This window comes from Callospermophilus lateralis, chromosome 9, assembly GCF_048772815.1.
Source record: "Callospermophilus lateralis isolate mCalLat2 chromosome 9, mCalLat2.hap1, whole genome shotgun sequence".
Classification (NCBI taxonomy): domain Eukaryota; kingdom Metazoa; phylum Chordata; class Mammalia; order Rodentia; family Sciuridae; genus Callospermophilus; species Callospermophilus lateralis.
In genome coordinates, this window is record NC_135313.1 from 84652301 (window position 1) to 84666428 (window position 14128).

General features: G+C 36.0%; 1 protein-coding gene across 3 annotated transcripts in view; it reads right to left on the reverse strand.

Annotated features, from left to right (window-relative positions):
* Window positions 1–14128, reverse strand: part of Kynu (kynureninase) — a 162972-nt gene that overhangs the window by 88547 nt on the left and 60297 nt on the right. For all 3 annotated transcript variants that reach the window (XM_076866077.2, XM_076866078.2, XM_076866079.2), the window contains exon 2: window positions 9903–10083. In XM_076866077.2, coding sequence (XP_076722192.2) covers window positions 9903–10071 — 169 coding nt within the window. In that variant the 5' untranslated portion in view covers window positions 10072–10083. The remainder of the gene's footprint in view (window positions 1–9902; window positions 10084–14128) is intronic.

A 14128-nucleotide genomic window follows, 5' to 3' on the forward strand; every position in this document is an offset into this window, starting at 1 on the left:
CTGCAGGGTGACCTGGCCACTCAAACCCTCTGTCTGGTTCCTTATCACCTGTTTGCTTCAAGCCTAAATGCCCAAGTCCCCGCTCAAGGCTGAACACTCAGACTGCCGCTGACGGCCGAACACTTAACCCACCTTGTGCCAACAAGGCAGCTTGCAGACCCAGAGACCCCATTAGATTCGGGCTATAAAAACTCCCTCCTGCCGGGCTCCTTCTCTCTTGCTCTCTCTCTTGCTCTCTTGCTCTGTCTCTCTCTCTCTTGCTCTCTCTGTCTTTCTTGCTCCTGCTCTTGCTCTCTCTTTCTTCTCTCGCTCCTCCTCTCTCTCTCTCTCTCTCTCTCTCTCTCTCTCTCTCTCTCTCTCTGTCTCTTTCTCTTTCTTTTCTCCTTTGTTGCACTGCTGCAATAAAGATCTCTTGGTTGCTCCGAGTGTTGTGGTCACTTTCCTTTCAAAATCCTTTTTGATGAAAGGATGTATTTTACATTTAAATTTAAACAGGATTTAAACAGGAATTCTCCACGTGCTTGAAAATAAAGTCCACTTAGAAAATGATACATAAGACCAGACCTTCTCCAGGCAAAGACAAAAGTCTAATGGAATACTGGGTCCCAGTTTTTCATTCTGCAATTGAGTTCTCATGGCAAAATTGCCAGAAGGATGCAATAGTTGGGTGAATCAAGTAGATTTCTTCCTGAAATTTCAATCTGAATCATGTTGTCTTGACCATCAAGGTCAAAACATCCTTTGAGAACAAAGATTGTCTTTAGGAATTTGCATTACCTTAGGTTCTTTAGTTTCTTGAGCTGAAAACAGTGGGGTAGACAACAGATCCAGTATAGATCCTGCTTGGCTGAAAAGCATCTCTCTGTCTGTGTGTCTGTCTGTGTGTCTGTGCTTTAGTCATATTTCTCACTGCTGTGACTAAAAGATCCTACAAGCACAATTATAGAAGAGACAAAGTTTATTGGAGGCTCTTGGTTTCAGAGGTCTCAGTCAATGGACAGCAGGCTCCATTTCTTAGGGCTCAAGGTGAGGCTGAACATCATGCAAGAGTATGTGGCAGAGGGAAGCAGCTCACCTGGTGATCAGGAAGCAGAGAGATATTCCACTCTCCAGATTTAAAATATATTCCCTATAACCATGCCCCCAATGAATCACTTCCTCCAGCCACACCCCACCTGCCTCCAGTTACCACTCAGTTAATCCAATCAGGGATTAATTAACTTCTTGAGTTAAGGCTATGATTCCGTTATTTCTCCTCCAAACCTTCTTGTATTGTGTCACACATGAGCTTTTGAGGGACACTGTGTATCTAAACCATAACAGTCTATTTGTCTCTCCTTCCATTTTTCAATGCACAACCATAATCAAGCCCCTATTTTCCTTGAATACATCCATACATTTCTTTTTGTCATAGTTTTCTTCCTTTTACAGCAAGGGTTCTTGAAAGAATACTGTAAAAACCCAGTTTCCAACATTTAACTCTTTTAATTACATCTAGAAAAATATAATTTCCCTCCCTGTTATTCCAATAAAGCTAAGTTAAGCTCACTAAATAAGCTCTCCTTTGGCTCAGGATGGAGCTCAGTGATGGAGTGCTAGCCCAGTGTGCATGAAGCCCTGTATTTCATCTCTAGTACCACAAAGAAAAAAGAAAAACAAAAACAAAAAACAAAACAACACAAACAAAAAACACCACCAACAACAACATCAATACTCGCCTAATTGCTAAAATTAGAGGATCCCCATACAAGTTTTCTGATAGCTGATATCGATGCTGACATGCTTTGAATTTTCTCTGTACTTGGTTTTAGAACAATACCTTTCCAAAAGCATGAAAAAGAGCGTATCGGATGGGAGAGAATGCTTGCCAGCTACTCTGTCAACAGAAGATTAATATACAGAATGTATAAAGAATTCAAAAAGCTTAACACCAGAATAAACAACCCAATCAATAAATGAATTGAACAGACACTTCTCAAAAGAAAAAAATACAAATGACAAAAAATATGAAAAAAAAATGTTTAACATCTTTAGCAATTAGGGAAATGCAATCACAACTACACTGAGATTTTTCTAACTCTTATCAGAATGGCAGTCATTAAGAATACAAATAATAATAAATGCTACTGAAGATGCAGGAAAACGGACACTTTTACACTGTTGGTGTGAACGCAAATTAGTACGATCACTGTGGAAATCAGTATGGGGTTTCCTCAGAAGGTCAGATGTAGAACTGCCACGTGATCCAGTTATTCCACTCCTTGGCATTTATCCTGAATACTTAAAGACAGAATTTTACAATGATATCTGCATATCCATATTTATAGGAGCACAATTCACAATAGCCAAGTATGGAACCGACCTAGGTATTCGCCAATAGATGAATGGAGAAAGAGAATGTGGTACATATACACAGTGGAATTTTATTCAGCCATGAAGAAGAAGTTAATTATGTCATTTTCAGAAAAATAGATGGAATATGAGAGTATTATGTTCAGTGATATAAGCCAGACTCAGAATGTCAAGAGTTATTATCTATTTTCTCTCATAGGTGGAAGCTAGAGAGAAAAAAGGGGGAAAAGCAGGAAAAATATGATGAAAATAGAAGGGAGGACAGTACAGTAGAGTAAGAGGACCAAGGGAGGGATAGAGGGGATGAAGGAGAGGTACTAAGAGGTGAAATTGACCAAATTATGAGCCTGCATGTGTGAAGAGGTAACAATTAATCCCACTATTATGTATAATTGTAGTGCACAGATAGAAAAAGAAAAATAATAAAAAATTTCCTAACTGCTAAAATGAAAGCCTTAACATATAGGCTCTGTGACAACTGATGCTGATGCTGGTATGCTTTCCCATTTCTTTGTCCCTCTGTACTTGGTTTTAGAGCACTACATTTCCTTGTTCTATATGTCCAACTCTTTCTAGAATTCATCTTTGCCACTTTTTAAAATTTGGTTTCCACCAACTTCTAAGAGTGGGCAAGATGCCTAGATCACATCATCCACACTCTGATTTTCAACTCTAAATGCTAACGATTCCCACATTTGTGTCTTTAAACTAAATCCAACTAATAGCCATGCCCTAAGTTCCGTTCTGTCTTTCCCTTATAGGAATAGAAGTGTTTGCTTTGTGTAAGACTATCAAGAACCCAAATGATGGTTTACACTCAGCCTTTTTTGTAGATAGGTAGGGTCATGACCAAACACTGGGCCACAGGATATGGGTAGACATATTAGGAGATAGCATCTAAGACCTTTCTTAGAGGAGAGCGCGTGTGGGCGCGTGTGCGCGCGCACACACACACACTCACTTTCCTTCTTTGTCCCTGCATGCATGCTATGTGATTTGAGACATAGCTGCTACCTTCCTGGACTCGGAACTCGAAGCCACAGATTGCAGAACAACAAAAATGAAAAGCAACTCTAGGTTCTCCTTAGATGAGGAGTTCCCCAAGGCAAGTCGAATACAACCAGTGAATATCAGCACTATTCACCAGGGAGCTTGGGTCATTCTCTTTCTCTTAATATGAAATCATATTAAGGGTTAATTAATAAGTATTTCCAATTTTTCTTGACTCTTTCTTTTTCTTCTCTTCCATTACATTTACTTCTTTATCCTTGTTTCCTGTTATTACTGTCCACTTATTTGCTATCTACCCTATTTTACACCCTACTAGGTAAAATTTACCCACATCCTTTTACTTACATGGCATACTTTTGGAAATGCAAAACTTAGTGACCAAAACAACTTCACTCTCTTGTGTCTTTGCAAATTCTTTTCCCTCTGAGCAGTGACCTCTCTGGTACCTCCTCCCTAGGGTCTTCCTAGGAGACTTTCACTCATACACAGGGTTATAAAACAACTCTACACTTAGAAGCAGATAGTTTATCAAGACTAAATTAAAAATAAATCCACCCAAACAAATCTAAAAATAAGTCAGGTTCAGTGGCACCCACCTGTAATCCCAGTCACTGGGAAGGCTGATACAGGAGAATCACAGGTTTGAGACCAACCTCAGCAACTTAGCAAGACCCTTAAAAACTTAGGGAGATACTGCCTCAAAATAATAATAATAATTATTATTATTATAATATATAATAATAATAATATAATAATAATAATATTGGCTCAGTGGTAAAGCTCTCTTAGATTTAATCCTCAGTAACAGTACTGAGGGGAAAAAAATTCAAGAGATAGAAGCAGTTTAAAATCTGTACAAATTTAAACTTTTAACTATAGAAATATTCTGAATTGTTCTTACAGAAAGTAAATAAAATCAATGTGATTCAAATCACATAGTCATAAAAATATGTCCTTTTATAGCTGGATAAAGCTGTTTTATTTAATATCGTGTTAACTATTTTTAAAGAAAGGGTTCTAGTTTATAGAGAAAGGCATACTTCTTACCCTATTTCGTGTATTGATAGCTCATATCTGTCACAATTTTCTAAGCCCAGCAAGAGTTGAACTGAAGAGGGTCTACTACTTTATGGAACCTCTGGAGACAAGCTCAAGTCTAACTGCTTTGCTATGCCACTTTGATCTCAGGCCAGATGCTTATATATGCAAAGTTAAAGTGAAACTGGCTTAGGGGGTTTTACATTGATAATTATTTAACTTACTGAAGTTGGTTGGTGATTTACTGATCTCAGGGATATGTGGTAAGACTGAAGAAAGGGCACACTTGACTATGAAAGAAACAGTGATAGAACAGTTTAAAAAATCTCCACACAGAGTTTATAGATAAGGACAAGTTTTTGAACTAATGATCTATATGCAGCAAAATCATAAAAGGTTCAGTAGATTACCGGAGGCCTGGTTCTGGGTTGGGAAAGGGAAAATGAAGAAATGTTCTAAACTTAGATTATGAAGGTTGAACAACCATATACATTTACTAAAAATTATTGAATTGTATACTTAAAAATAAGAGGATTTTATGGATTGTACATTGTATCTCAATAAAGTAATTTTTTAAAAGTAATAGGTTTGAGTCAAAAGATTCAGACCAGGAATAACAATATTTGGAAACCATTTCTGGTTCTAATGACCAGTTATGAGGACTGGATATTTTAACTTACAATCCCTCAGAAAAATGAGAGAAAGAGTTTCTATTCTTAAAGCTTAAAAAAAAATAAAAACAGAGTTAGAGCAAAAATATGTAGAAAGGCTAGATTTAATACATTAAGAGGAAAGTAAGACATAAATAAAAGCAAATTGGCTAAGAAGTTTATGAAAAATTGTCCAACACTGATCTAAGAACTGTAAATGCAAACAAAGAAGGAGGAATTTTTGATTATCTAATAAGTGAAGATTTTTAGAATGGACTAAAGGTCATTAAATTAGCACACCTGGCCAGTTCACTTATGGGTTGGGGGTGTGGCTCAGTGGAGTGCTTGACTAGCATGCATCTAAGAGGCATAAGGTTTGAGCCTCAGCACAGAAAAGAAAGGTTTCTGTTATGTGCCTTTGCAAAAACAATATATCTTAAAGGGCTATCCAGTATGCTTTCAGAGTTTTAGGAATAATGATGTTTAAAGAAGAAATATGTACAATTTCAAAAAACTCAGGTTCCTTCCAAAATATAGGCCTTACATTTCTCTTACTCATTTCCTTCTTCTCTTCCCACTCCCATCCCTCCCTCCCCTTTTCTTTCTGTCTCTTGGCTATGTGTATGATTTTCAGAACAATGCTGAAGATCACTGCATCACCAGTTAATTGAAAATATTTTTGACCCTTTTCATAGTACCATCTCAGAAACATCCTAACAGTAGAAGAAAACTTAATTATTTTGATAAGTTTTCTATTGGAAATCCAGAGCAAACATTATATCTAATGGCAAAAATATCAGAAAGCCATAGACTGTGCCTGTAGTTTTAAAATTATAAAATGTGCAATATTGAACTTCATGTTCCTTTTATTTTTTTCCCAAACTTATTTACGTTCTTTGTTTCTCATTGTTCAGGGTTGCTATAGAACACTATTTGGTGTACTGCTAGTTGCTTAAAATAATTTGAGATTCTAATCTGTTATGATTTGGATGTAAGGTCTCCCCCCAAAAGGTCACTCACACATGAAACAATGCAAGAAGGTTTGGAGGAGAAATTATTGGGTTATAACATTAACCTAATCAGTGAGTTAATCTCCCCCTGGAATTAAGTAAGTGGCTGGAAGAAGTAGGTTATGGGGGAGCATGGCTGTGGGGCATGTGTTTTATATCTGGAGAGTGGAGTCTCTCTCTCCCTGCTTTCTGATCATTTTGTGAGCTGCTTCCCTCCACCACACTCTTCCACCTTGATGTACTGCCTTACTTTGAGCCCCAAAGAATGGAGCCAGCCTTCTATGAACTAAGACCTCCTAAACCGTAAGCCCTCAAATAAACTTTTCCTCCTTTACGATTGTGTTAGTTTGGTCGTTTATTCCCAGCAGCAGAAAAGCTGACAAAAATCATATCTTGGTTAGATCACCTTCAAAGGTTTGAACAAGATAGGAAACATTAATTTTTTAATGAAATTTCATCTTGTTCAAAATAGATAAACTGAAAAAGGAGGGAAACCAACATAATTTGCTCCTGAGCTTGGACTCTTGTGTTTGCACAGTACAAACTGGAGCCACCGCCAGACTCTGCTTCTGTGTCCCCACGGGGCTTACTTTTTGTCACTTCTTTCCGCCCCACTCAGATGCCATCCTATCAGTGTTTCTTTCCCATGGTAGCATGAGCAAAATAACATGCTTATACTCACAACCCATAGCACTTACAGCAACTACTGCATAGTGGAACAAATATTAAGTACCTTTATTATCTATTTCCTTATTCTAGATATGAACTCAACTACGTTAAAATTTTGCTCTTTAGTTCACTCAGCTGTTCTGAGAAAAATGTGTCAAAAGATTAATAGTATGGTTGAATGGAAGAAGTAACTAGAGTGATTGAGAATAGTGTGTGGAGGTTAACTCATCCAAATCTATGCTACCATCCGAACTTATCTAGAACAGATGGCTGGGCCTGACCCTGAGTATCTGTTCAGTGATTCTGGGGCAGGATCCAAGAACTGCACTTCTAATAAGATCCTTTTTGATGTTTATGTTGCTCATCAGAGGACTATGCAAGGAAATTTCTGTACCATTTGAAATTGTGTTTTTAAACAATTATTTAAAATTTTTATTGAATTAATTCATCTTTTTCTTCTTAAGAACTAGCAATGATATATCCAAGGTATAATTCTTCGAAGCTACTTTCAGTGACCACGAACCAAAACAGGTGTTACACCTCTAGTCAGGATACTGGAGTCAACTCTTAAGTATAATGGTAGTAATTACATGTATGATACTTTTTTTAATTAAAATTTTAAAAAAATATAAAAATGTACTCAAATGCACCTAGTATAAAATTTACTTTCTTAATTATTTTTCAGTATAGAGTTCTGAGGTAAGTACATTTATATTGCTGAATAGCCCGTCTCCAGAACTGTTACAGTTTGCAAAACTGAAACTCTATGCCCATTAAATAACTCCCCATTTCTCCATTCCCTAACCTCTTGAAACTACCAGTCTACTTTATTTTTACATCAATTTGACTATTCTACACTTTATATAAATGTAACCATACACTATTTGGCTTTCTGGTGACTGGCTTATTTCACTTAGTCTAACAGCCTCAAAATAAGTACATGCTATAACAGGTCAAAATTTCCTTCCTTTTAAGGATTGAGTAATAAATACTTCATTCTATGCATATACCACATTTTTATGTATTCATCAATTACTGGACCTTGAATATGGGTGTCCATTTGCTATAAACATGGGTGTACAAATGTCTTTTGGGACACTTGCAATTCGTTTGAATATATACCCAGAAGTAAAACTGCTTGATCATTGGTAAATCTATTTTTCTTTCTTTCTTTCTTTTATTATTATTATTATTATTATTATTATTATTATTATCATTATTATTTTGGTTACTGGGATTGAACCCAGGAGTGCTTTACCACTGAGCTACATGCCCAATCCCTTTTATTTTTTATTTTGAGACAGCATGTCTCAGTTGCTTAATGACTTGCTGAGGCAGAATTTGAACTTGTGATCCTCTTGCCTCAGCCTCCAGAGTCACTGAGATTACAGGCCTGTGCCACCATGCCTGGCTTCTATTTTAAAATTGTAAAGGACACAATGTTTTCTATAATAGTTGCATTATTTTACATGATAGCCAATAATACTAAAGAGTTTCAGTTTCTACACATCCTAGTCAATAGTTGTTCTTTTCTTTTTTTGTTTAATTTTTATTTTTGTACTAGTCCTTAGAGTGAGTTTGAGATGATATCTCATTGTGGTTTTGATTAGCATTTCCCTAATAATTAGTGATGTGCAATGCTGTTTCTATTTGTTTATTGATTTTTGTGGGACTGGTGATTGAACCCTTGACATGCTAGGTAAGTGCTACTACCACTGAACTACATCCCTAGTTCTTTAAAAAATTTATTTTTTTGAGATTAGAGCTTGCTAAATTACCCAGGTTGGCTTTGAAATTATGTTCCTCTTGCCGCAGCTTCTTGAGCAGCTGGAATTCCAGTGGCTCTGGAGGCTGAGGCAGGAGGGTTACCAGTTAAAAGCCAGCCTCAGCAATTTAGCAAAGCACTAAGCAACTTAACGAGACCCTTTCTCTAAAAACAACACAAAAATGGGATGTGGATGTGACTCAGTGGTTAAGTGCCCGTGGGTTCACTAATCCCTTTTATAGGAAAAGAGAGAGGGGGAGTATTCAAATAAAAATGCTCTTTCAATTCTAAATTGTAGATTGACCTAGAATATTTTTCTTTGTTGTCTCAGATCATTTCACTTATATCCTTATTTTATTTGATTCTTATAGCTGGCATTTGTACCAATGTCTCCTTTAATTAATATTAAACAGATTTAAATAGGATACTGAATTTGATCTCTTCTTTAATCTTTCCAGATTTTGGGGGGTACATGGAATAATCATCAAAAATGAATGGCTGTAGGTGCATATTCCAGGAGAGTGTATCCTTGTGTGTTTTATAACATATGAATCAAATGAGAGAGCTATATGGCCCATTCTTATCCTAATAATATTAGCTGATGATCTTGGATTCTAAATACCCAAAATTGTTTAACCTGAGGAAAAATAGAAATCAGACAGTTATAACACTTATAAGGCTGATCATGGTGAAATAATTCCACTTGACCTTGTAGCCTTTTTCATAGATGTAAAACAGAGTATAGCTAAATACAACATTTTTTTTTCACATTTTAAAACTGTGGTACCCATGTTTCAAACCCAAACCCGCTAATAGTCAGTTTACTGTATTGTGTTCGGAAATGCAGAATGTATTTCTTAGGCATTAATTTTTTTTAATTTTTTCTCTTTCTTTCTTTCTTTTTTTGTAAGATTTACACTCACCATCTTTACTTACAGTATGCAAATATGGCTATTTACATAACATTCCTCCTGATGTACTCAGGTCACACACAAAAAAATTCCCTTTAAGATAAACATCATGCTATCATCAATTAGGTGCCACAAAATAAAAGATATTTTAATATTGTGTTGCAAAGAATTGCTTTGAGCTCTAAGTGCTTGGAGAACAGTAAGTGCCTCTGCATATAATTTTCAATCAGTCACTGTATTGTTCAGAGAAGTAAATGACAGTATAAGCACCTGTAAGTATTTTATTCAGAGGACTATAGGAAACAGAAAGAATATGAGGCTAAGGTAGGCGGACAGGTTGATTTAGCACCAACAGTGGCCTGATATTTTTCAGGTGCAATTGTAATAACTCTGTTATTGTAGGACAATGATTTTCAAAGATTTATGATAAACACATAGCAAAAATAAATTAATTAATAAATTGATTAAAAAAAAAAACCTTTCCCAGTATTCTTACTTGGAGGCAGATCCTGCATTTTGGGAATATAAAAACACTCCCTGAAATGCTTCAGTGTATCTTCCTCATCTAGGCGTAGAGCCACCTGTTCATCTGTTGGGTGACATCTGAGCTCAGCTGCGATGCGTTGCACCGTGTCAGATGGCAGCTCAAGAGGTGAAGACTCCATCACAGCTGTTCTCTAAAAGAAAGAGATAGTAAAACAATCTAGCTGACATCATTTTCCTGCAGAAAATTAGTTCTTTAGCATCTATGTATTTTAAGACCAACCTTCCCATTTCTTAATGCCAGAAGAAATATAATTTAATATAATTAATCAACCAACCAGTAAGCCGCATGCCTGATTTTTTTTCATATGTAAAATTAAGAAAATATTAGTAAGTTAGGATGTTGAAAGGGCCAAATTAATAACAGTGTTCAGAACAGAATAAGTTTTCAATAAAAGTAAGCTACTGGGGGTGGGGATGTGGCTCAAGCGGTAGCGCGCTCGCCTGGCATGCATGCGGCCTGGGTTCGATCCTCAGCACCACATACAAACAAAGATGTTGTGTCCGCCGAGAACTAAAAAATAAATATTAAAAAATTCTCTCTCTCTCTTCTTTAAAAAAATAAATAAATAAAAGTAAGCTACTTCTTTCATTTCTTTCTTCTTTAACCTGGTGGGCTTTGCTGTTCAGGCTAACCTCAAACTTGCCATCCTCTCTCCTTACCCTTCCCAAAAGCTAAGATTACAGACATGAACCACTATGCCTGGCTTTTTTTCATTTTTATTATCTGGAAATGCTATCTAAATGTTTATAATTTCATCCCATTATCTTAAGATACATTACTAGGAATTGACAGTTAAAATTCCTTTGTATCAGCCTCCTTATGTCAGAGAAAACAATCAGCTATTGTTTTGGGGGAATTGGCTAACTTCACTGAGGCTGACTCATAGTGGGGTAGGGAGTGGGAGCATGGGAGGAATCGAGAAACTCTAAATAGGGCAGAGGGGTGGGAAGGAAAGGGAGGGGGCAGGGGGTTCGCAAGGATGGTGGAATGTGATAGACATCATTATCCAAAGTACATGTATGAAGACATGAATTGGTGTCAACATACTTTATATACAACCAGAGATATAAAAAATTGTGCTGTATATATGTAATAAGAATTATAATGCATTCCACTGTCATTTATTTTTTTAAAATCAATAAAAAGATTGTATTTTTAAAAAAATGCTTTTGTGTAGATAAAGAGTGCTCCACCTAGCTTGTCATTCTTCCTATCAGCTCCGCTATCTCAATCCCACTGGTTTTTGAACCACAGTTTTAAAACTATAGAAATATTGAAACCTAATAAATTTTTTTATTGTGAATTAAAATGATATTGATAAAAAAGTAATTTCACTTTAAATGTTAGTATTTTTGCCATATGCATATCAAAGATATCCACACACCTACTGATAAGGAGGAGAAATTTATTCCTTTCCAACATCATAAGTACCATCTTAGAACAAACGGGACCCTAAGGTATTTCTTAAAACTACATTTTCTTCTGTTCCATCATCTTTTAACGTTTCCCACCATTTGGGAAAGAATACTTAATCTTTCTGAAGAGGCTAAATTCATATATTATTATTCACATATTTTTAAACTTCACTAAAGTTTCTTTGCTTGTTTATTCATTTATATTTCCCCCCAATTTTAGTATATATTTTTGGATGTTGAACAAGGCATGTTATTAGAGAAAAAAATCTTCAGACCAACTTTATTTACATAATATAGTTCAGCTGACTTCATACATGCCTTCATTTAAACTCCTGCAATGAATATTTATTGAGCCCCTACCAATGTGATCCCTGCACTAGTAGAACAACAGTGTTAAGATAGTATATAATTGCAAACTCCTGCACAGTTTACTTTTTGTGGTAGAAAAGAAAAGTAAGCAATGCAATTTTATGTTTCAAGTTCTATAAAAAACTCAGAGCAGAAAGTCCTTGGATATGATAGTTATATTGGTAAGAGAATCCATGTTTTTTTTTTTTTTTCCTGAGGGAGAGATACATGAGCCTTTCTGAATCATGTTATGAAGTGAGCCATGTGAAGACCTGCACCTAAAAAAGATGACAAATGCAAAGGTCATGGGGAAGAGATTGGCTTAGCCTATTCAAACAGCACAGTAAGTGAGGCAGGGGACAGGGTGGGAGGGTAGACCATGATGTAGAATAGGTAGAGGGAGAAGTGAATCTTGATGAACTTTTAAGGCTGGAAATAAGTTTGGATATTTTGTAAACTGAATGAGAAAACACTGGAGAGATTGTTTTGGTTGTGATTTGTTTTTGTTTTTATTCCTCAGTATTGGGATTGAACACAGGGTCTTGTACATACGAAACAAGGGCTATACCACAGACCTATATCCTCAGCATAATATTGGAACCTTTTGAGTAGCAAAGTGAAATGACATAATTTTACACTAGATAAAAACCATTTTGCATTGTGACGAAGTATAAAAATTGAAAAAGAGAGATAAATTAAGGCTATTATAGAAGTCTAGGGTACCAGGGATGGTGGATAAATTTGATCAAAAAGGGAAAGATATATAGAAGAGTGTGACTGTATGATACATTTTGTAGAAAAAGTAGATAGGACTGTGGCAGATTCTCTCTGATGAGGACAGGACAGTGGTTTATTTTTAGCTTTAGGATCTGTGCAAATATGTGAAATGTGATAAAAGACATACCTGGGGAAGAAAATTTTTGAGTAGGAAAATCAGAGTTTTGAGTAGGGAAATCAGAGTTCTACATAGGGCATACTAAGTGTCAGATTGTTATTGATCATCAAGGTAGCAAAGTCAAGGTGTATGAGCCTGTAGCTTAGTGGAATATTAATCGCAAGATATGTGTGGCATTTCTCAACTTACACATGGTATTGCATCTATAACCTGGGGGTCCAAAGTCTAGATCCCTGTAGACCAAAACTCATACAGAGATAAAGCTCTGATTTAATCATCTTTGTGCTATACTCCCTTCCCTCTTCCCATTCCTAACCAACACACAGGGTTAGAAAATATTGTATATCTCATCATTGTACAATGCCATTAAAATGGACATGCTTTCTTTGTTATGAGCCAGGCTATATAGGCAATGGCTAAACAGACTCCATTTTACCCTGAGATTGCATGTCATGTAAGAAATTCTTCTCCCATTGGAACACCCCACCTCTGTACCTATCAACAGTTGCTTAGAATAGCATGTTTAACACCACAAAATGGCAGTTCTTATACAATGTAAGATTGTTCTCTTTTTGGTTTCCATTTTTTTTTTTTTTGACAATGCACACTGTCAGAGAATGATCGTCTAGATGTTAGTAACCATTCTTGAACTTGTCTAGATGTTAGTAACCATTCTTTAACTTGTACTCAACTAGGGTACTTTTGACCCATTTCCCTTTCTGCTTATGATTTTAGATTTCATAATATTTGTTAATGGTATTGATTCACAGCAACAGCCACTTGTGATTAATGTACTGACACACTTTACTTATGGTATAAAAGGTGGACTCCATCCCCTGGAGGGTGTCAAAGGGTATAGACTTGCAGCCCCTTGGCCTGTTAGCGGGTGAATAAAGATGGTTCTGACTCATTGATTTATGGCAATCTCGCCATAATACTGTACTCTAATATAGATTCTTCTAATTTTTGATCTTTTCCTTCCTCATTATTCACAGTGTCCTAAAGATCCATTCATTTTATTCCTCAATAAAGGTACTTCACTCATTCCTGTTTTTACCTTTTTACAACTGCTTTTGATATCAGTTGAAGTTCTAATTCATGATTTTACACTAAAGTCAAAGATTCTTATGTTGATGTTTGTGGTGATTTCAATACCTGGTCATACTAAATTATTATTTATCCTTCCTATGAAATTTTCTATTTCTGTGGATTTCTCATGCCATTTCATTTGCATATAGTTTTCTGCTTCCACTTCTGTGTTCAGATTTCTAGACACCTTTGAAAGCCCTAGCTCAAAGCTACATTTTTCATGAGGCCTGTCATGAGAGCTCTGCTAAAAATAGTCTTTCCTCCTCTAAACATCTGTAACATTTATGAGCACACCTCTTATGATAAGCAAAACATTCTGCCAGTTTCTATATTTATTCAGGAGCATGTGTGGGTGGAAAAATGAAACATGCTTTCATGTCCACAGCTTGACTTTAAAAGGGTCCCTACCTATAGTTTTCTGATGAAGA